Source organism: Andrographis paniculata, unplaced genomic scaffold (genome assembly GCF_009805555.1).
Source record: "Andrographis paniculata isolate CXL003 unplaced genomic scaffold, ASM980555v1 Contig62END, whole genome shotgun sequence".
Lineage (NCBI taxonomy): Eukaryota > Viridiplantae > Streptophyta > Magnoliopsida > Lamiales > Acanthaceae > Andrographis > Andrographis paniculata.
This window is the reverse complement of record NW_026137598.1, coordinates 5,056,844-5,080,571: the sequence shown is the minus strand read 5'-3', so window position 1 is coordinate 5,080,571 and position 23,728 is coordinate 5,056,844. Positions and strand designations below refer to the sequence as shown.

General features: G+C 28.0%; 3 protein-coding genes across 4 annotated transcripts; 1 reads left to right on the top strand and 2 right to left on the bottom strand.

The window, feature by feature from the left end:
- Positions 1 to 5,929: 5,929 nt before the first annotated feature.
- On the bottom strand, positions 5,930 to 6,932 carry LOC127260547 (uncharacterized). Its single transcript, XM_051288308.1, has 2 exons — positions 6,397 to 6,932; positions 5,930 to 6,223 (listed from the first exon to the last, which is right to left on the bottom strand). Exons 1-2 carry the CDS (start codon positions 6,761 to 6,763, stop codon positions 6,132 to 6,134), a joined length of 459 nt encoding a protein of 152 aa, XP_051144265.1. The 5' UTR covers positions 6,764 to 6,932; the 3' UTR covers positions 5,930 to 6,131.
- A 3,835-nt stretch (positions 6,933 to 10,767) lies between these two features.
- LOC127261115 (probable U3 small nucleolar RNA-associated protein 7) lies at positions 10,768 to 16,485 on the bottom strand. The gene is given in 12 exon segments (XM_051289315.1): positions 10,768 to 11,212; positions 11,215 to 11,281; positions 11,283 to 11,416; positions 11,419 to 11,881; positions 11,883 to 11,978; positions 12,242 to 12,290; positions 12,780 to 12,847; positions 13,898 to 14,016; positions 15,346 to 15,478; positions 15,936 to 16,025; positions 16,108 to 16,173; positions 16,279 to 16,485. Coding segments are annotated over 12 exon segments (1,647 nt in total). The 5' UTR covers positions 16,378 to 16,485; the 3' UTR covers positions 10,768 to 10,949.
- A 1,768-nt stretch (positions 16,486 to 18,253) lies between these two features.
- On the top strand, positions 18,254 to 21,000 carry LOC127260979 (ABSCISIC ACID-INSENSITIVE 5-like protein 7). Of its 2 annotated transcripts, none has more exons than XM_051289077.1 (5): positions 18,254 to 18,323; positions 19,293 to 20,316; positions 20,387 to 20,458; positions 20,551 to 20,580; positions 20,673 to 21,000. In XM_051289077.1, the coding sequence occupies exons 2-5, from the start codon at positions 19,303 to 19,305 to the stop codon at positions 20,745 to 20,747; spliced, it is 1,191 nt and encodes a 396-aa protein (XP_051145034.1). In that variant the 5' UTR covers positions 18,254 to 18,323; positions 19,293 to 19,302; the 3' UTR covers positions 20,748 to 21,000. The 2 variants fall into 2 exon arrangements, with proteins under 2 accessions (XP_051145034.1, XP_051145033.1); XM_051289076.1 differs by lacking the exon at positions 18,254 to 18,323 and adding an exon at positions 18,346 to 19,025.
- The last annotated feature ends 2,728 nt before the right edge of the window (positions 21,001 to 23,728 follow it).

Here is a 23,728-nt window from a genome sequence, read left to right as displayed (position 1 = left end):
TAGGTGTTTGATTTGATGTTTTTGGAGAAAAAAAATGGAATGAATAGTAAAAAATAAATCCAATCCCCCAAACAAACACACTAGTTTTAAAATTTTGGAAATGATATAAAATTATGTATTTCTATGATGTTTTTAAGAAAAAATAAGTATTTTATTTTATTTTTTTTTTTAAAAAATACTACTGATAAATAATATAAAAATTCTAAAATAGTTCATATTTATTTCATTACTAAAACTTACAAATTTATATAAAATAAAATGTCTAATAATTAATTATATATATATATATTAAAATCAAACAATCAGATCTCAACGTCATAAAAAATTTATAAAAAAATCATAAATATTAAATTTAAATAAACACATGATCATATGCATTCCAACAAGACTTCACGCATGAGTGATTAATATATTTATTGTATAAACGACAAATTTGAACAAGTATCGAGATAAAGACATAGGGCATGCAAACTCGGCCAATAAAATAATCAATATATATATATATATATATATATCTTAATCGTGAATTGTAAACAAACGAAACGCAAAGTCCCATGAATAAGCAAAAATAACATATTATTTAAGATATACATATATAAAATTATTTTTAAAAGATATATTTTATATTTATGTTATTTTACAGTAGAAAAAAAAATTTATTAGGTCATGTTAATTATATTTATTTAAAAATGGATAAAAATAAAAAAAATAAAAAAATATTAAATATAATATAATATATAAAAAATAAAATAAAATTAGCATGTCCAATCTACAATCAAAAAATACATAATGCAGACTTACATAATTTTATATCAAATAATATGTAAATTAAAAGTCAAAAATATTATGCGTTGTATGAATAATTGTCACGTGTTCATTCCTTAACAGACTTATGTGATGTTTTTATTTGTTGTTATATAATACTCTGTTGTTAGTCTTCTTCTAAGTTAAGATAATAATAATAATAATAATAATAATAATAATAATAATATTTCCTCCGTTTCATAATAAAATATTCATTTTTTATTTTAGTCTGTCTCATAACAAAATATTCATTTTCTTTTTTAGTAATTATACTATCTACCTAACACTACAAATACCCTTACAATTTACAATATATTACACAAATACCATTACTTTTATACGACACGTACTAATAAGGTTATTTTAGTCATTTCTATTTTATTCATATTATATTCAATATAATATTAATATTTCTAAAACTACGTGCTAAAAGTAAATTAATATTTTTTTATGGAAGGGAGGGAGTAATAATAATAATTATTATTATCTTGATAACTAATGCTTAGGGTTTGCTAGCTTGGTCCCTTTTGTATTTTAAAACTAGCTTGGGCCCTTTTGTATTTTAAAACGTTGTTGGGTTATAAATTTTTAGGCCTGTTAAAATGTACTATGTTGGATGGTGTATGGAGTATTGATGTGATATATTTAAATATGTAATCATATTTTATAATATAAAAATTATAAAAGTTTAATTTAGTATTTTTTTAAAGAGAAAAATGGTGTGTTAGTTTATAGATTTGATTTTTAAGTTTGGATTTTTTAATAGTAAAAAATTAAATTTAAATAATTATTTAATATAATATAAAATTAATGTGATATTTTAAATATAAATTAATTTTTAATAAAAAAATTTTAAAAAAAAGTGTGTTTGTTTTATAAAAATCATTTGAAAATTTTTTTTATGCAAAATATAAAAATTGTATAGAAAATATAAAAATAACAAATATATATAATATATTATATTTTTTAAAAAATATATAAAATACATATATATATATATAAACCCTAATTATATAATTAATACTTTTGGAAAAAAAATAAAATCAACAATGAGAAATTTAAAAAAAAAAAAAAAAACAGTCAAAATGATTAATAGTAGAGTACTTTAGAAAACCTACATGAAAAGATGCTCTATATAATTTTTAAAAATATACTTCCTCTGTTCTATTTCAAATGTTATTATTAATGAAAGTGTGTAAGAGATTCTGATATCTTTGTCTTTTGACTTTTGATTTTATATATAAAATAATTGTATGTGTAATGATATATTGTAATTTAGGTAACAAATTAAGGTATTTTAATATTAGTGTAGGATTAATTTTACTAAAATAAAAAATAAATACTTTAAAATGTGATAGACAAAAATGATAAAAAAATATTTTAAATTGAGACGGAGACAATATGTATTTAAAATTTTAATATTAAATATATTTTGAATGTTATATTTTATAATCATGTTTTGTTACTTTTATATTGTTTTCAAAAAAAAAAAAAATAGTAATAGTTACCACAACATATAACATGAATGATACAATATGTTAATATAACATATTATAAAGATAACACAAAATAATATATTATATAAACCGACAATATATTATAATAAAAGATGTTAGTTTAAGAAGCAAATTTGACCAAAATCAGCAAATTAATATGAAGTAATTAACAAATTTTCACACAAAAAAATAATAGTATATTACTAAGTTAGCACGTTAATTTGAAATAATTAGCAAATCGTCATAAGACGGATAACATATATTGTGTTAAATAATGTATTATATATTATATTAATATTTGCTAATTTCTTTATAATTACTTGTCGATTGAGTCTAATTATTATTGCGTTGAAATCAAAATATATTTATACTTAAACCAGAATATATTTTACTATATATAATTATATAATGTGCTATTCAAATATTCGTATATATTATATCAATATTTAGTATTTTCTTAATAGATATTTATTAAATGAGTCAAATTAGCACTATATCAATTTGACTAAATCATCGTGATAACCAAACCGTTTTGTTTTAATTACAGTCATGTAATATATACACTATTAATAAAATATATTGATTATGATCAATCAATACTATATAATTGTGGATAATTATATCCCTAACCATGTCCATTAAATAAAATTTAGGTATTAAGAGTTTATTTGGTTTGGTTTTAATTTTTTCTTCTTCTTTTTTTTTTTAATTTTTATAAAAGATATATATTATTCAATTTGTATAAAATTCAATAAAAATGTGGCATGTTTTTATATAATATATTATATCAATATCAACTATTATTTAAATTAGAACTCGAATAAAATTTTAAATTTAAACCAAAATCAAACAAATCATTTATTTAAACTCCATTTATATCGAGAATTTTGAAATTCTAAAAATATTTTAAAATAGTAAAAATTGAGTTTACAATAGAATAATTTGTAAGATATCATAATTATTTGATAAAATAATTTTATAAAAATCAATTTTAATGAATAGTATCCAAAGTTTAAATATATATATATATATATAATGAACTTTAATAATTTTAGTGGAATTTTCTTATAGTAAGTCTTGACCCATACACAACCATCCAAATCATATGCGTCTAATTTATTATATAATTATATAACTTTTGGGAGCATATACACTCAAAATATTATATATACTCTCCGTCTGTCTGTACACAAACTAATATTCTACTTTTTTATTTGGAATATCCAATAATTATTGTCCTCTTTTTATTTTTATACACAAAATTTACTTTTTTACCCTTACTTTATTTACTCTTTTATTTTCTATACATAAGATTAAAGGTAATTGTCAAAAAATACCTGTAAATATCAAATAGGATATTAGAAAATGGAGGGTGGGAGTATTATTTAATGGTCCCCCATGCAATGACTATTTAATTTAAAAACACAAATCAATAGAAGAAAAGTTCTAAAATAACACATGAATCTTGTAATTGGAGTGCTTTTCTTCAAGTTGGACCCAAAGTGGTGGTGTTATTTTTTTATTATTTTTATATATATATAAATTGTTATTTCGTGAATCTCGTTCAACTTAATCGTTTATACTCTCAAATTTTCGTGAATTTTTTTTTTTTTTTTTTTCTTGTTTGTTTTTCTTAAAATTCATGATCTTGATCTTGACATTTTTTTCTAATGCCACTTTAAGTTATATATAAGACAATACTAAATAGTATATACATACTTAGTTTTTAGTATATTTAATTGTCTTAATTTAGAAACGAGATACTAGGGTGTGTCTGTTTGGGAGGTTTGGATTTTAAGTTGAGATTTGAATATTAAAAATTTTGAATTTGAATAGTTGTATGATGTGATATAAATAGGTGTTGACGTGATGTTTTAAATGTAAAATTAATTTTTAGTATAATATAAAAAATAAAAAATAGGTGTTTGATTTAATATTTTTAGAGGAAAATTGTGATGTTTTTGCTCTCATTCCATCGTTCTTGCGCCTTCTTCGTCATCACCATCACTAGTGCTCCTCCTCCTCGTGTCCTGCCTTCCTACTCTTTGTCTTCGTTTTCACCGGTGCTCTTTGTCGTCGTTTTTATGTTTTATTTATTTATTTATTTTTCAAAATTTCCAACGAAACTCAATTCTCATAGTCTACGGCCAACTTTTGGTACGTTGTTGCTTATTTTTTAATAAATTTTTATTTTGTTTAATTATTTTTTTGTTTTCTCAAAAATCAGTTCCGAATGTTATCGTTGATTTTGTCATAGGATTTTTTGATTTAGTGTTTCTAATAGTGTTAATTCTCAAATTTTTTAGCTTTTGTTGATTTAAAATTGTGAATTATCGATTTAGTACTGTAATTGTATAAAATATTCTGATAAATTTATTTATTTTTATCACTGAAAGTTATTAATAATAAATTTACTTTATTATGCATTGTGTTTAAAATATATAGTTATAATCCAATTTTCCATCAATATCTTAATATTAAATTTTTTAAACTTTTGATGCGTTTCCTCTTTTTCATTTTTTTTCTTAAAAAAAATAAAAAGAATTATTGTAGCATTATGTCTATATAAAATAATAATAATTATTATTATCTAAAAATATTAAAGATGTGTGCGTGGGTGTGTTTTTTAAGATTTCTTATTTAAAATTTTAATATATTGAATGTGGCATTTTCTAAGAGAAGTTTTAAATTTACAAAAAATATTATATACAATCGAAATGTCCAAGTAAATATTCCCATAAATAATTAGAGGTGATAATGGACTGACCAAAATGATAAATAATAAAAGTAACTATGTTTAACTTTTTTATTCAACAAATTGCTTATCGATATAAATACGTGTGAGCGTGCACATATATAAATAATAAATTCAAGAGTCTCACGAAAATAATAATAATAATAATAATAACTGAAGAGTGTCACAGTAACGATAATAATTAAAAATAAAATACTAATGGCGTGTTTAGCTGCGCACATAATTGAAGATAATGAAACAGGAAAGAAAATAACCAAATCTTCGACAAGGTTGAATTTGAACAAAACAAAATCTTACTCTCTCTGTCCCACCTACCGTATCTGTCCGTCTGACATCCCATGTCACTTTATTTTTTGGAAAACAATTATACACTTTAATCTCATTTTAAATTTATTAATTTAATTTTTTTTAATTTTAATTAAACTAATTAGTTATGTTAACGTTAATCTATAATTATTTATATTATAAATAATTATTTTCATTAATATATTCTTAATTATCTACTAATTAGTCTACCTGACCCAAAACATCCAATGTGAAACTGAGAGAGTATTTTTTAGATAGGCATATATGCAGTGCAATAATAAAATATGAAATTAAAGTATAAAATCAAGGTAAAATTCATTCATATTAACAAAGAGTAAATCTATTGTTTAAATTTCTCTAAATTCACAATTTTGCAACGAGGAAATATCAACTTTTGGTTTAGCTCAATAGTTCTTAGGTTAAAATTTGCTTTGTTTCTTCTATTTTATTAATCCTGGCTATATTCATTTTTTAAATTTAGTTTCATAAATTCTATTCATAGTTGTACTCTAAATTCTTACTATCAGAAGGAAGGCATACGTGATATACAGCAATGAAGAAAACGTCAAATTGGGAAGAATAATTTACATTATCTTCAACTATGATGGTGACTTTTCTGAATTTATAAGCACTGACCAGCGGATATGAATCCAGAAGCTCAATTGCAAAAGCAATTCAAAATGGAAAAGTAGTTAAGTAAAAGGTTAGAATATGTACAGATTTAGAGTTTTATTATCTGATTCCCCTTTGCTTGTAAGTAGTGGCATGAATCACAATGAGTTTGACGAAGACTGGCGCACAGAACACGCCACCACCTGCGCCCACTGCTTCAATCTCGTCTTCACCATCGCCGGATCATCACCTTCCACAATTGAAAAATAAGTATAGAATGGATGCAATCTCATTTCTACATTCCAAATTATCTCAATTACAAATATATGTTAATAATCTAATTATTTTGTACTTTAGAAGCAATTACTCACAATCATACACACAAAAGGAATAAGAACACAGAGAATTTGATTCCAATCTCACCTGGATCGACAATTGACCTAGGGCTTCCCGCGGTTAATCGCTCTGATTCGCCGTCGGCAAACATCGCCGAATACGATCTGGACAAGTTGTTACTTCGATTCACAGCACAGTAAAACTCGAGTGCAGGGAAAGTAGAGGAAAGCTTCGGATCTACTTCCTGCGAATCAAATCGAAATCCTAAATCTATGCATCCGCGGAGCTCCTCGAGGTCATCGTCGGTGACGCTTTGGCCTCGCCGGAGTCGATGATTTCTCTGGCGATTACTCCACGCCTCATCTCGAAGGATGTCCGGAGACCAGGAATTCTGCTTGTACAAAGGCAAGGACACACCACGGCGGAGGCGAGGCTCCGATTCCGTACCTGTCATGGAGAATTCGCCGTATTTCGCAACTCAGGGGCAAGGCGGCAAAGCACAGTGAGATTCATGAGATATATGTTGAGAGTAGGGGAACCGAGTTGTGGGGCGGTTCAATTCCGGACCCGGTTCATCTGACGTGGCACTCCTTCTTCCATGCGCCGCCTTATCTTTGTCGGTCCTAATCCGCCTCGTCATCAGTTCCGGGAATATTCCCCAACTTTATTTCGACCAGTTCGGATTCGAACCGGTCCGGTTCGACATTTTTTATTTTTAAAAATAATATATATAGATATAGATATAGATATAGATATATACCGTCAGGGAGTCCCGCGGCGTAGCAGTAGGGTGAAGAAGAAAATGATAAGGAGGAAAAGGAGAGGAACAAAAGAAACTAGGGAAGATGAAGAACCTCTTACAGGCGGCGGCTGTGGATATGTAATTATGTGTTGATTAGGGCAAATACATTAAAAATGTATATTTTATCAAAATAATGAATTTGTTTGCCTAAGATTTTTTTTTAATCATACAGTTCTAAATTCTAAATATATGCTTTCTAAATAAAATATTATTTTTATATTATTAATATAATTATATATATTAATATAAAAAAAAATTCAAATAAAAATACTAAATAAATAATACCTATTAAATATTCCTATATTCAAAAGCAATTTTTATATTAATGATACGAAAAATAATAATAATAATATAGAACATATTTTTGTATATTTTTATTTTTAATTTCATATTTTTTTTATTATATAATTATATTTACTGTAAATGTTTTATATATAACTTATTTTTAATTAATTTAATTACTTATTAAATTTATTAAGTTAATTTTTTTTTCTAACAGTTTAATCAATTATTATTATTTATATTTATTCATCCAATAATTTTTAGACACAATTTTTTATTAATATATAATATTATTTTTAATATTATCAATATAATTTTTATATTTCATATAAAAAAAAATATTTCAAACTAAAATACTAAATAAACACTTTTTTTACACAATATATATATATTTGTATGTCTAAATAAATTTGAAATTAAAAATAGGTATTTTGAATAAAATCTAAAATTTGAAAATAAAAAATTTTAAAGAAAAAACTTAATTATAATATTTTTATTGAAAGTTTTGGTACCATTTATTTCATTTTATATATACAAAAAAAAAAGCACAAATTAAAATTTTAAAAATATACTAAATAATAACAATAATTTATCATAAAATATTATTATTTATATGTAGAAATTTTCAATGGCAATAGATAGTGTGATGAGGTGACCGAAAATTTAATATATTAATATGAAGTCAATATTTAATCATAACATAATTAACACATTAATTTAAAATAATTAACATTTCATCCTACACAACTATCACAATTTAAGATATACTATATTATATATATATATGAAATTAACATATATAATATGCTATGTTAGTATATTATACTCCATTTGTCTAACTTAATAATTTTACATTTATTTTTATGGTCTTCTACTTAATATTAAAAATATTTTTATATTTATATAATTTTTTTTATACAAATATCAATATATTTATATCATAAGATGCTAATAGAAATATTATTATAATTTTTCTTTCATTTGTACTACGTTTTGGTATAATAATTAATATTCAAATATCAACATGCAAAAAATAAATATAAACTTTATAAATGGACGAAGATAATATTATATTAATATATTGATTGTGCTGAAATTAAAATATATTATACTAATTTCGTTCTACTTTACTGGTCTCATTTACTTTTTGAGTGTTGATTTTTTAATATTAATTATTATATAAAAATATAGTACAAATTAAAAAAAAATTGCAAAAATACTTTCATCAATGTCTTGTAATACTAATAAAAGAATATTTGTAAAATTTTTTTATACAAATATAAAAATATTTTCAATATTAAGTACAATTACGCAAAAGGTAAATGTAATCATCAGAGGCGGACGAACGAAGTACTATATATTATTATATAATATGTTATCAAAATGTGTTATATATTATATTAATATGTAGGGTAAACTGTTTTTTTAATCTAGCAACTGGACCCTTTTATCATTTTAGTCCGTAAGTGGAGTCTGTCGCAAACTAGTTCCATAAGTGAAAAATTTTCGTTGTTTTAATCCTCCGGCGTCGGAGACGCCCGCGTGGCTGCCAAAAGCCACGTGTCCGCTATGTGGCCCGCCAGGTGTGAATTTTATTTTTTTTCAATTGGACCAAATAAAAAAAAAGCAAAAAATAAAAAATAAAAAATAATAAAATAAAATCCACGTGTTCGCCAGGTGTCGCTGATCTGGCGGACACGTGGCCTCCGACGAACCATGCGGGCGTCTCCGACGTCGGAGGACTAAAACAACGAAATTTTTTCACTTATGAGACTAGTCTGCGACATGCTTCATTTTTCAAACCTATACTGATTAGATTAAATCGGTACTATGTTTAATTTAATCCAATTAGCACGGTAACCAAAGCGAGATATTAGACAAAACATTACCCATACATATAGTCATAAATATAAAATTGATGTGATTAATCAAAAGTTGTGTTTTTGCAATTATAATATAATATTAATTACGTATACATCTTAAACACGTATTGTGAAAAAATTATGGGTTATAATTATGATTGATTATATGAAATAAAATGAACCAATTAGTAGAAATTATATTAATCCCCACCGTCAGTAATTACGTTAATTACATAGTTCTTCCTTTGGATTAGAAGTGTTTTGGAGCCGTATACTTTTAAACATAGTAATTACTTCCAATAAAAAATATCTACTTATGCTACCATCTCAAAATGTTATACTCCCGCTATATATATATATATATATATCTATTTTGGAATATCAATTACAAATAAATATTTCATTAAATATCTTTTTTTTTTTTTACAAATATTCTTACTTCACATCACATTATTACTTTTACACCAAAAATCGATGACAAAAATATCATTACACTATTTTTAACTACCAACTCTAATTAAAATATTATTATTTTTTAAATACCATACCAAAAATATTTAATTTATGTGTGGACGAAAAGAGTAAGTAATATTTTATACATAATGGTTATAATTTTTTTATTCAAAAGATATTACCTCAAAGAATTCCCTTATAATATATATATATCTTTCATATCACCGATAAATAAACATATTTATATATTTAAAAAGAAATTCATAAAATTAATTTATATTTTTTTGTGTAAATGTACATTATATAAGTTTTTATTATCAAATAATATTTGTGTTAAATATATTTTTTAAACACTTCAATTATATTTTAAATTTATTTTAAACATATAGCCATTATAAATAAAATGTTGATTAAATAAATATCATTCAATACAACTTCCAGCCATCAACAAATACACCCAAAGTATGTTATGAACATCTTATAGTCCCTCCGTGCCTTATATATATCACTTTTTTTTTTTTTTGGAGTTTTAGAAATCTTAATATTATATTGTAATAAAGTAAAAAAAACTAAAATAATTAAATTGCAATGATATTTTTAATGTTAATAAAAAATAGACAGACCAAAATAACAAAATAGATAGATTATTAAGTAACAGAATGATATAAAATGGATCGCATAAAATAAGGCAAAATTATCTATAATATGTATATTGTTCAAATTTTCAATGTAAAAAGTTTTGTAACTGTGCCAAAATCTTTCGTAAGTGTGTCTGTTTGGGGATTTTGATGTGATATAAATAAATGTTGATGTGATGTTTTGAATGTAAAATTAATTTTTAGTATAATATAAAAAATAAAAAAATAAGTGTTTGATTTGATATTTTTTAGGTGAAAAAATTGGATGAATAGTGTAAATCCAATCCAATCCCCCAAACAAACACACCCAAGAAAATAGACTGAAGTCTTATATGTGATGTCGACGGATAGTCACTAGCGTTCCCCCAACATAAAAACTATATATATATAAACAGATCAAACAAGGAGTTCCTTCTCCTAATCAAAAAAATGAATTTTAAATTGCAACGAACACAACATTGTTTTACCTTCAACCTGCCCCATTGATCATACTTACACATAGCTACTAATACAAAATTTCCATCATTTTACATGACATTCTTCCTTCCACACGAATCTGCAGTTCATCGTAAATAATGCTCGATAGAACTCAGTGCCGGGTAATCACGAAGAAGATGCATTTCGAGCAAACTGCTGCAGCGACTTTGGCAGTCGAGTCTCTTCGCTTCTCTTCCTCTTCTTCTTCAACTTATCTTCGTCGCGAGCTTGATGCTCCAAGAATGGTCTTTTGGCTTTCACTATAGCTTCCTGCTTCTTCTTTGCCAATTTGCTCGGCTTGCTCCGACCTTTTGTTTTCTTCTTGAAAGAAGCATCTTTGGCAGCTACCATGGCAGCTTCAAGTTCTGCTTCTTTCTGGTCCTTACTAGCTTTTCTTTCCTCCGGTTGGGTCTCACCGAACCAATCTCAGATGGGTTCAACATGATTGTCTCCGGGGGGAAGTTTGTCGAGAAGAAGATGAACTTCCTTCTCGTTTCTCTGCTTGCGTGTCTCGAAACGGTTCGCCACCCTACTATCAAAATTCGGTTCTCCGGATCCGGGAATGAGTATAGAAGACCAACCCATTGAGTGCCGATGGCCAATACATCTTCGTAAGGCCTAAACGATACTCGGTTTATTTGGTAACCCTTAACCATAGAATGCCCCATGTAGCGGCTGTATTCTTGTGATCCCGACAAATCTACCAGTATCTGAACAAAAGAGCCGGTGGCAGTAGCGAGCATACCTTTCTGGCTAAAGTCGAGGGCTTTGGCATGTCCGGGAAGTGTTTGGAGAGGCTCGAATTTCCTCAAATCCCAGAGTTTAATTTTCCTTTCCATTCCAGCCGTTGCCATGAGATGGCCGTTGGGGTGAAATGCCAAAGCTGTGATAGGCCCCTGATGACACAGCATCTTGACGAGTGGAGCTGCACTGGTCGGCTTCCACATGCTAACTGTACCACCAGAATGACCGACAGCCACAACACTGTTGTAGGGATTAACCTCCATGGCTTCGGATCGCCCCAGACCAGTTCGATAATTGCCCACCATCAATCCTTTCCGTAATGTCTTGGTAATGAAGCTGACTGAATTTGTTAATAGAGGTTAAGAGGAAATGCTTGTTCAAAAACTGAAGCTTTCTTATGGCACCATGTTCCTGAAAAAAATTAGAGAGGTTGGGATCATCCATTAATTAGAACAATAAAGGCGTCTCCTGATTCAGGATTTATACAATTATCTGTATAAAACATCGACATAAAAACAGCTTCTTGATCCAAGGTATTTGATGTTGTTTTCTAATGGCAAACCAATTAAAGTACGGTGCATGAAACTTCAACATTCATACAGTCACCTGTATGATATATAATAAGAATCCTGTAAACAAACCCTAAGAAAGTATAGAAATTAAGGTTTTGTAACCTTCAGGCAGTGCAGATCGGTTCCCCTATCATTATACATATACACATACCTGTCAAAAAGTAAACCAGTTAAGAATAGTGTACCACTTTTTACTGTGTATATATATATTTTGAAGTTTATTGGGCAATAAACTATCCGTGTCAGAAACTGGCTTCCTAAACGCCAAAAGAGCCGGTAGAATGAGGGGCGAGGTACAAAAGCAAACATGTAAAAAATTGTAGGGACCAACATGGGAAATAGGATCGTAATTAATGAATTGAATAAAGTCATTTCATGCATTAATATGAGCTTGATTGATCTTTAAAGAAAATCAAGATAGAAATTGGAAATATTGGAACACTAAAGCACATTATGTTATGATATAAAAAGTCATGAAGTGCCGATATTGCGCACAATATTTAACAAAATAAGAAGCAATTAGATATTACATATAATTAAGAAAGTAATAAAACAGCTATATAGCCCACACAAAATGTTCATATTCTTGAGTATATCTTTTATTGAAAGAGAAAAAAAAAAAATTGATAAAAGAACTAACTTCTTTTGAGCAGCAGCAAAAAACTTCTGATTGTGCAAAAATACCACATCACGAACCGTTTCTCTAACCTGCAAAACCATGTTCCAAACTTAGATACACATGTTATGCATGGTCCATTACAGCTTCATAGAAGCAATCAGCCCAAACCAAGTTCACGAAGAACCCTATCTGATTATAAATACATAATTAACTTATTTACACTTTGAATTACTACAGTTTTTTCCTACACTATATACATCTGAAATCTTATTTTATAAAGAGAAGGTAGAGAAGGTAGAAATACATGTAGGGTGTGTTCGTTTGGAGAATTTTCCAAAATTCTACTATTTATTCAATTTTTTTTCTCCAAAAACATTGAATAATCACCTATTTTTTATTTTTTATATTATATTAAAAATTAATATTACATTCAAAACATCACATCAATACCTATTTATATTAGGTCATACAACTATTACAATTCAAAATTTTTACTATTCAAATCCCAACATAAAATCCAAACTCTCAAACAAACACACCCATCGTAAACCCTGTGTTAATATAATTAACCTATTTATGCAAAATATATAATAAACCTAAGATATCATGCCATATAAAAAGATAGATCAAGAACAGATCATAAAAATGAATTTAGGAAGCCAATTTTACTATTTTCTATTAATTTTCAGAGACATAGAGAATAAACTATTTTTGACTATTAAGGATGTGTCCTACGAGGTAAAACTTCATGAAGAAAAGAAATAATCATTATAAGTGAAAGAATATAATAACCTTCCAACAATAATGACAAACATGCACCTACGACCATTGTTGATTATTCTACTTCCACTTTGAAAAATAATAAAAATGCAACTTGGCGATAACAAATGCTAACTAGGTGAGGTAGTTGATTGTATGACTATTGATCTATCCAAAGTGCATTTTTCTCAAAATTTCGTAAAATGTGAACTATTATCAAATTGTGGTTCATTATGATCTTTAGAAAATATTGAGATCCATTAGATGGAAATAGCAAAGCTGACTAAGATGTATATAGCTCAGGTTGCAATAAGTCGAGGGCTTATAGATTTAATATTTGTTAGTCAGCCTGCATAAAACATTGCAAAAAACATTTATACGTGAAATTCTTTAACAAGGTCCATATTTTTCATGTCCATAAGGGCTAGATGACCTTTTCTTGCACCAGTGAACATATATTGACCACTCATATCGAAGTTGAGAGTGTAAGGACCAAAATCTGAAAAGAATTGTTGTTATTGTAATTTAAATAAATCACGTGATTGCAATGGGAAAACAATGCCAATTCATGAAAAATTATCAGAAATCTTGAATAAATAGTGTGCAAGTCTGTCATTAGTTACAAAGGTATGATATGAAATATAAACCAGCATCACATGTTGACATGAGCTTAAGAACTGTGCAAGTCTATTTCAAGTAACTTCTGCAACATGAACTAATCACAAAATTGAGTAACATAAAACCTGTGAAATTCTCTATTCTCAATTGATTACAGTAAATACAAAATATGAATTTATGAATAAATAAACTCAGGTGATATACTATCTAATTCTAAAACTAAATCAAACTGGAGCAAAAAAAATGTAATGGCAAACAAGCCACATATATACTTGATAGGAAGACATCTAAGAGATTTGGTGAAGATCGGAAAACTGATTGATGAAAGACGCATCTAGATAACACATCTTGGATGAAGTGTCAATAAATTGCAATGTATTGGTTTGCTCATAAATACTGGACTAGAAACAAAATGCATAGTAACTTGAGCATTGAAAATAACTGCTTTATCCAAATGAACTCATAGGTCGCTAAAGTCATAATTCAATATTCATCTTCGCCACAGGATCCAACAACGATGTTTTTCTTGAAACTACTCCAAGATGCAGGATTACCAGTAACCACCATACAACATCCACATGTGGACTTTTCTCTCAGGTGTGATACTACCTAGTAAGCATCCAAATATCCACAACTTGAGTGTGACCTTCGTTTGTATATAATAGCCCTAGATTTGGCGATCATTTCACATTCCCTTAAATGCAAACAAGATACCAATAAGTGATAAGTGGAGACTGAAGAAATTGACTTACAACACTGATATAAGAAATGCCAAGACGAGTGGCAGTAAGATATTTCAGCTTAGGAACTAATAAAAAATAATGAACAAATGTGCCAGAGGCTTTTTCTGATTTTAAAGCGTTTAGTGTTAACATTCATGGAAGAATCTATAGATTTACAGTCCAGCATGTGTATCTCTACTAAAAAAGAGCACACCAGAATAGCAATATTGTAACATCATTCCATCCATGATGTCTTTTGCTTTTATTTCTTGCATGACTTCTTAAGAACAATGGTTACAGGAAGGTTGTCTGTGAGATAGTATTCCAGAAATAAATTCTCAGTCCAGGTCATATCCACACAATTTCCATCAACATTTTACCATGGCCTCAGTATTCTATATTTTCATAGTGACATCTATAGAGGTTTAGAAAAGAAAATTAAGCCTTAAATGAGGAGAAGTTTGAGGAATTAGAAATTCGAATTGAACCTGGTAAGACAATATCATACTGTTTTCTGGAACTTAGGATGTCTACTTCAGCAGCAATTGCCTCCTGCTTAATCCTCCATGTCTTCTCAATACCCTCGGCTTCCAGATAGCCTCCTTCACTTGGCATAAGCCACTAAAAAGACAAAAAGTGACACCTGTGGTTATGTAGCTACGAAAAATATAAACTCCTGCGTATTTAAGCTTGAAACATCAAAATCCCCATGAACACTCATAAGCTTCAAACATACAACCAAGAACACAACCTCTTCCTCCACTATATATACATAAATATGTGAAAATCATTCTGCACATCAATGTACAATCAGATTATCACCCATACAATTTTCTGCACATGCGAATCACATAAAATACTACTATAGTTACTTAAGACACAAATTCTAATGAACCTGAAACAGAAACCTTTTTTTAGCGCCATCCACCGAAAAACATAAGCCACAATAATTTTCATCTATCTAACATTAAAAAGTGTAACTAAGCAAATCCTACAGTGTTACCCAAAAACCGCAAATATTGAAGATGCACATTGAATTATCAAGATTAGAGCTTAGAAATGGCAAAACAATCGCCACCTCCTCAGCCTTGGCAGCGGCTTGCGCGGACTTTCCATACAGTTCTTCCCTCACGGCCAACTGACCTTTCAATTTCTTATCTTGTAAAACCTGTTGAATAAATCATCAAAAATAAAAACGTGCAGAAACAACCATCACAGGAATAGTCACAAAATTCTCGCAATTCCATTACTCCTATATTCGCAGCTTCACCTCTGAGGTATTTTTTGACTTTCATCGCTTCCTCTTCAGAAACTACCTGTAAATCCATACCAATTACAAAGAATTCCCAAATTAATGATAAGAAGTCGCTATTATCACCAGCTAGTTTGGCCAAAGCGGAGAAAGCACAAAAATAACTCACCAACGAATCAGGGTTCGCGTCCTTGGATGCCGCAGATTGGACGGCAACCATCTTCGAAGTGTTTAGTTCTTCTTCTTCGTTCTTAGCCTTTGCACCCATTCTCCTTCGTGGAACAAGATTCAACAGAATTATAAAACCTCAACTGTGACAACGAGGAGCCTTAAACCCTAGTCACTATAGCACATAGAAGTCTGTTCATAATTACAGCAGATCTTCAGCCTTTTCACTTTTTCAGCAGTGTCGATTGGGCCGAGTCTCACTAGGCTATTCAATTTTTTTTTAAAAAAAAATATTTCTTAAAACAAATAAATATATTTATGTATATTTAAAATCTATTTTTTTAATAAAATTAATTAATATTAATTATAAATAAATAAATATTTATTATTATTTACTTTTATTATAAAAAAATTATTCTCGATAAAATTATATTTATATTTCAATATTTTTTATTATTATGATATAATTTTTAAAATATTTAAAATATATTCTAAATTTTTTAATTATATATATTAAATTAAATTTATTTTAAAACTATTAATATTATCAATTAAAACTAATTTTGATAATTATTTTTTAATAAGACTAAAAAAAATAATTCGATTGGAACTAATATTAATTTTTGCTTTACTTATTTATTTTTCACAAAAGATAATATTAAATATTTATTTTAATTATTTTCAAACTTTTAAAAACTTAAAAAAGAAAACAATGAATTTGTTTTGAATTGTATTTTAATATAATATTTTATATTAAAAAAAAAAATACATTTTTACTAAAGTTCATAAATGTTAATTTTAATTTTAAATCTAAATCAATCACACATCTTGTCTATTTAAACATTATTCAGACTAGTTTGCAGGATATTCGGTTTGAATTATAATTTATCCACGCACACTTTCGATAGCTGCTTGCAAATTTTCACATTTAAAAAAAAAGAAAAAAAAAAGAAAAGAAAAACATTGTTCAAAGATTATCCTACAAAATAAATAATAAAAAATCCACAACACTGTAACAAATTTTTATTAAATATAGTTTTATATAAATAATATTGATATTATATAAATGAGAGTAAGACTGTTTGGAAAATAGTTTTTTTTTAAAACAGCTTTAAGTTATTTGACCAGTTAAAAAAACTAATTTAGGTGTTTAGTAAATTAGTTTTTTTAAATAATTTTTTGGACCAAAAAAGTTAATTTTTGAAAAGCTCATCTACCTAGCGTTTTTTAAGCAACTTTTTTATTTTAATTTTTGTTATTTCTTATTTATCCTTAAAACTTAATTATTTATTTTATACATATAAATATATTTTTATAACAATATTTATTAATTATTTTTAATATATTTAATTTATTAAATTATATTTTTATTTTTATAAATTTAAAATAATTACTATTATTAATTATTATATATATATTATTTTATTTGTAAAATATATAAAATTTTAAAACTAAATCAAATAGAAAAAATAAATATTATTAATTTATTTACATATATTAAAATAATAATTAGTAAAAATAATTTTTTCAGATTTAAATAATAAAAATAAAAATAAATATTTTATAATATTTTTATAATTTTCACTAATTAATAATAAAAATTTCGTTAATTGAATCAGCTATTCAAAGCAACTAATTAAATCGGCTAACGCTAGCGGGTAATTGAATCACTTAAGCTCTTATTGCCATACGCACCAAAGTAATTAGCAGGTCAGATATTCACCAGAGAGCACTCCTGAAATGGTGATATTATAAATTATCCGGTAAATATTCGGGCGGAGGACGAAAGCGATGCGCACAAAATTTCAAAAAAGTCCACTGACCGATCCAACCAATGGCGTCACGCCATCTTTCACATTGTCGGGATCCGCGCGACGGCTCAAATCAGGCCACGTAGCGCGTTCTGATTGGCGGATCCGTCTCGTATCGCCGTCGCACCCCCAGACTGCAGATTTATATTTAGGTTGCAACTTGCGTCGAAAGAGCAGAAGACACCTGTCGCCTCCGCGACGAAGAAGGAAACGACACGATCTCTCTCGCCCAAGGGTAAATCAGTCTCTCTAGTTTCCCTCTCCATCTATGCAAAGGTCTTTAGTGGTTTTGCTATTTTCTATTTTTGTTAGATTTTTTTTCTTCCTTTTACCCACGTTTTTAATTTGGTGCGTTGAATCTGCTTGAATAATTGCGGTACGAAAGCGGTGGAGTTCCAAATTCCAATCCTTTTTTTTGCTTGGATTGTGTGTGAATCTGCTGTGAACGCGAGCCTGTGAGAAATAGTGGAGATCGAGACTTACGGATTAGTTTTTGTCTGATTTGTTATTTTTTAATTTTTGAATCGCAATCATTCTGAGTTTGACTGTTTTGAGCTGCAAAACAAGTTCAATAAAATGGAATCGCGGAGGTGGAGGATGAAAATTTTCGAGGATTTCGAAGCGGATCGTGAATCGGATTTCTCAGATTACATGAAACTGCAATCAACTGTGTTACTCTAAGAAGTTGAAGACTTGAGTTCGTATTCTGGCAACAGTTCAGAATGAAGATTTGTGGTTTCTTATTTATCGTTATGCCTGGGGATTGGGGATAAGGCAACTGAAGAGACTGAAATGGCTGTAGGCAGATGCGATAGCTCATTCGTAGATACATAATTTGGTCTTTGGACTGGATACCAACACTTTTCCTTCATACTTTAATTCTATGTTTTGAAGTGAAAGCTACCTTTCTGCAGCTGTACCAATACTTTGAAGCCAAGTATTTGCCTCTCTTTATCCTGTCTACTTGACTGCATGAGCTGCGATTCTGTTCACTTCAATTGAATTTTAATGGTTCTTTTTGTAGAAAAATGACATATATGTTCTCTAATTGTTTTTCCTTATAAGATCATTTGTCATTCTGCCGAATTTTCCTGGTTTGGGTAGTACTAAAGTATGTGTAGAAGGCATTTGTCCTGTACTTGTATCTGCTTGGATTGCTAATAGACTAATGTTAGAATATTTGGTCCATTTCTCTGCTTGGCAGTTTGATCATAATGGGGTCTTTCTTCCAAGATGGTAATGGTGGGAAGCCAGCTGATAACTATCTTCTCTCTCGACAGTCATCGATATTTTCACTTACTTTTGATGAGTTTCAGAGCACTTTGGGTGGACCTGGGAGGGAATTTGGATCTATGAACATGGAGGAACTATTGAAAAGCATTTGGACTGCTGAAGAAAGCCAGGCTGTGGCATCATCTTCTTCAGGTGTAGGAGATACAACAAATTTACAGAGACAAAGCTCGTTAACGATTCCACGTACATTTAGCCAGAAAACTGTCGATGAAGTGTGGAGGGATGTCCTCAAAGAAACCATTGGTGCAAAAGATCCAGAAAGTGGTATAGATGGTGCAAATTTGTTGCCAAGGGAGCCTACTTTGGGTGAGGTAACACTTGAAGAGTTCTTGTTTCGAGCAGGGGTCCGAGAAGATATCCAGCCTCCCGGGAGAGCAAATGCTACCGGAATCTACAATGGCTCGACTCCAGTGAACAGTAATAACACTGGCCTAGCTGCCGGATTTCAACAACCTTCTCTATTGGGCAATAAACTATCGCAGCACAACACAATGATTCTTGGAATGCAAAACATAGGGACTAACCTCAATGGTGTTGACTTATCCGGCATTCAATCTGCACAGCAGCCACAGTCGCAATTACAGCCTCTGTTTCCTAAGCAGACAACCATAGCCTTCTCAGCTCCGACACAACTTGGAAATAACGGCCAGCGTTGCAGCCCGGAAAGAAAGAGTCCGGTAAAATTGAGCCCCATGAATAACAATGCTCTAGGCAGAGCAGCAGTTTCGCGAGTATCGCCTGGAAGTCATCTACACTCAGATGCCATTGTCAGTAAAAGGGATCCGGAGTCCATTTCTCCTCCATCTTCTTGTGTTTTTTCTGAAGGCGTAAGAGGGAGGAGATCATCCAATTCACTGGAGAAAGTCGTGGAAAGAAGACGGAGGAGAATGATTAAAAACAGAGAGTCTGCTGCAAGATCACGAGCTAGAAAGCAGGTTCGATCATTGCTCCTCTTTTCATGATCTTCCGTCTTTCTTTGCAGCAAATGACATTTCGACAATGCAGGCATACACCCTTGAATTGGAAGCAGAAATCGAAAAACTCAAAGCAGTGAACCAAGAGTTGCAGAAAAAACAGGTATATATTAATCTCAATGCTCAACACTCTAAAAAGATTCGATCAAAGCGGTAAACTTTCATATTTATAATGCATTCTCTTCATCGATGCAGGATGAATTCGTTGAGATGCAAAAAAATCAGGTACTGAATATTTACACAGATTATCTATCATACATTTGCACTCACACGCCGTAACAAATACATGTGATTGTTTAACTGTGGATTTTCCACAGAGCTTGGAGACGAAAAACTTACCGTCGCGAGGCAAAAGAGTATGCCTGCGGAGAACCCTGACAGGACCTTGGTAGGATGGATGTGTGCAGACCTTGTGATGTAGTTGCTAGTGAGAATAATTATGGACATGAAATCGGCGTTGCTGTTTAATTAATACGTAGAAAGAGACGAAAAAGAAGACCGTCATGATGTGTGATCATTGATATCTTAAGTTCCTACGACTGGTCTGTATGTATATCTTTTGTTTGTTATGTTGCTGCTGACTTTAGCATCTAGTGCACTACCTTAGTAGATAACTTGTTTTAGACAGTAATTATATCTTTTGGATGTTTGTTGTAATATTAGTAGATTGAAATTGAAAGTGTTTTTTTTTTTTTTTTTTTTTTTTTTTTTTTAACTTCACCAAAATTTGATTAGTTAGGATTAAATTATTGAATAAAATTAGTATATATTCGTTAAAGACTTTAACGTATATATGCATTCCTGTGGCTTAGTGTGTTTCTCGTTCGTGGTTAGTCTATAATTGATATTAATGATTGTTACTTCAGTTTCTTGTTAGTTTTTTCTTTTGTTAAATACCAAAAGTTCGATATTTTGTTGTTAAGAGATCCGCAGATTTGAATGGAATTATAAAAAGTTGATCATTATCTATAGTTGAAATATTATATTTAGAATTATGTTGTTTGGAAATGTTAATTCAGATAGATTTAGAAAGAGGTATTGGCCTCTGGTGTTTTGAATTTTTTGCATTTTGCGAAATAAATTGGGTGTTCTATTTTTTATAAATGAAAGAGCCTCTCGCTACCTTTGACTCAATCTTGTGATTTCACAATTTTCTCTTGTGTTTTTTTTATTATTGTGTTTTTTTTTATTATTATTTATTTTTATTTTTTTTATTTTGATGTTTATAAACAAAGGATTCACCTCTTTATATATAATTCAATTATACAATGAATGCACCATGATTGAACTCTAGAATATTCAAGAGCTTATGTAATACTATTGTATATTATTCTATTTACATGTTGTAATTTTATCCATAATATTCTAAGAGGATTATAATTTTCATTTTTTTTAAAAAGGAAAAATCTGTGAATTTTGCCCCTTTTCCACGTCACTTCAATTGGCTCCCAATTTGTCTCAGAATGATCAATTAAGGAGCTGTTTGTGTGGAGATTTGGATTTTGAATTGGAATTTGAATAGTAAAATTTTTGAATTGGAATATTTGTATAATGTGATATAAATAAGTGTTGATGTGATATTTTAAGTATAAAATTGATTTTTAGAATAATATAAAAAATAAAAAATAAGTGTTTGATTTGAGATTTTTGAGTAGAAATTTTTCGATGAAGAGTGGATTTTTTACAAAATCCCTCAAACAAACACATTCTAAGATCTCCTCCACAATTATATTGTACCTTGTCTCTTAAAAGATGACATAATGATGTGAAAATTGAAATAGATTCGAGACTTTAAAATCATGGATAATTCTCAAAGCCTTCGAATTTTAACAGATGCTAACACAACCAATTATATCATTGTTGTTTTGTTGGAGTTCAAAAAAAAAAAAAAAACCTGCATACAGTGGTTTGAACATCTATCACTATATATGATTTGTTGGGCATGCTTTGATGTGATAACAGTAATGCCGGGCATCATTTATTTTTTAAAAATTGTATGACTTCTTATGTTTTAGAATATAGTACAAGATTTTATATAATATTTTTTTAAAACACAAAGAAGGCCTCTGCAATTTTTAAACATAAAGAAATATGTTAGCAAAATAATTTTTAAATTACATGTGAATTATAAATAATTTTATCTAATATAAATTAATTTAAAATAACAAAACGAATAATATAAATAAATATCTATTATAATATTTTGTATAAAAATAAAATGCTCTATGTACAAATTAAAAATTAATTTTGACATTATTTATTTATAATATTATTTTTAAAAATATCAATCAAATGTTTATTTATTTTTTAAAAAAATATTAAATCAAATATCTAATATTTTATTATTCTATAAACTTAAAAAAAAAAAAATCTGTATTTAAACAAAATATTTTATATTAAAATAATTATATATTGTGTTTGTTCATTTATATTTTTTTTCATGACGTTCATTTATATTTTTGGATGGATGTATAATGTATTTTATATGTTATATATAAAAAGTTGTACCGGTAATGTAAAACAAATTACATTGGTCTCACATATAATGTCATATTTTTCAATTTTATCAATCTCATATATTATGTCATTTTTTAGAAAAAATACTATTATATATTTTAATCACATTTTAAATTTTATAATTTATATATTTTTTAAATTTTTATTAAACTAATTAGTTATCTTATTTTTAATATATAATAATTTGTATTATATGTTTATAATAATATTGACACAGTATCTGAACCAGATGGGATAATATTTTGAGTTTGAAGTATTATTTTTTAGTAAATAAAATACATATTATATTAATATATGTATATTATATTTTTTTATAGAAAATCGTTAAAAAAAAAAAAAAAAAAAAAAAAAAAAAAAAACTCATGATATTCTCTCCATCCACACAAATATATTTATGTGAGTTTAACACATAGGGCTATTTGGGAAGTACTTTCTAGTTTCTCGGTTATCTAAAAATCTTTTTAAATGTGAGTTTTAATATGGACGTGTGCTTTTATTTACTTTTTACTTTTTACTTTTTTATTGTAAAAAAAAAACAAAAAAACAAAAAAGTCATAATTTTTACTAAAAAAGAAACCAAAGTACTTTTAGATCACCAAAAAAAAAAAAAACCAAAAGTAATCACAAAGTTAAGTAATAACGAGAATATGTAAATGAGTCAACAAGGTGATTTAAAAAAAAAAACAATAAATTAAATTGTGTAAATAATAGTTGCACAATGACAAATAAGTATAATATTAAAAAATATATATAAATTAAACATGTAATTTTTTTTGGCTATAAATTTAAATATATATATATATAAATTTAATTGATTGAAGTAAATGAATAGGACCTCAATAGGTATGCACCGGGC

Excerpts from the sequence above, each read along its gene's own strand:
- LOC127260547 (XM_051288308.1), bottom strand. The coding sequence starts at position 6,763 with ATGACAGGTACGGAATCGGAGCCTCGCCTCCGCCGTGGTGTGTCCTTG. Across the intron at positions 6,224-6,396 it reads TAGGTCAATTGTCGATCCAG|GTGATGATCCGGCGATGGTG; the intron begins GTGAGATTGGAA and ends CAATTGTGGAAG.
- LOC127260979 (XM_051289077.1), top strand. The coding sequence starts at position 19,303 with ATGGGGTCTTTCTTCCAAGATGGTAATGGTGGGAAGCCAGCTGATAAC. Across the intron at positions 20,317-20,386 it reads GATCACGAGCTAGAAAGCAG|GCATACACCCTTGAATTGGA; the intron begins GTTCGATCATTG and ends TCGACAATGCAG. Across the intron at positions 20,459-20,550 it reads AAGAGTTGCAGAAAAAACAG|GATGAATTCGTTGAGATGCA; the intron begins GTATATATTAAT and ends TCATCGATGCAG.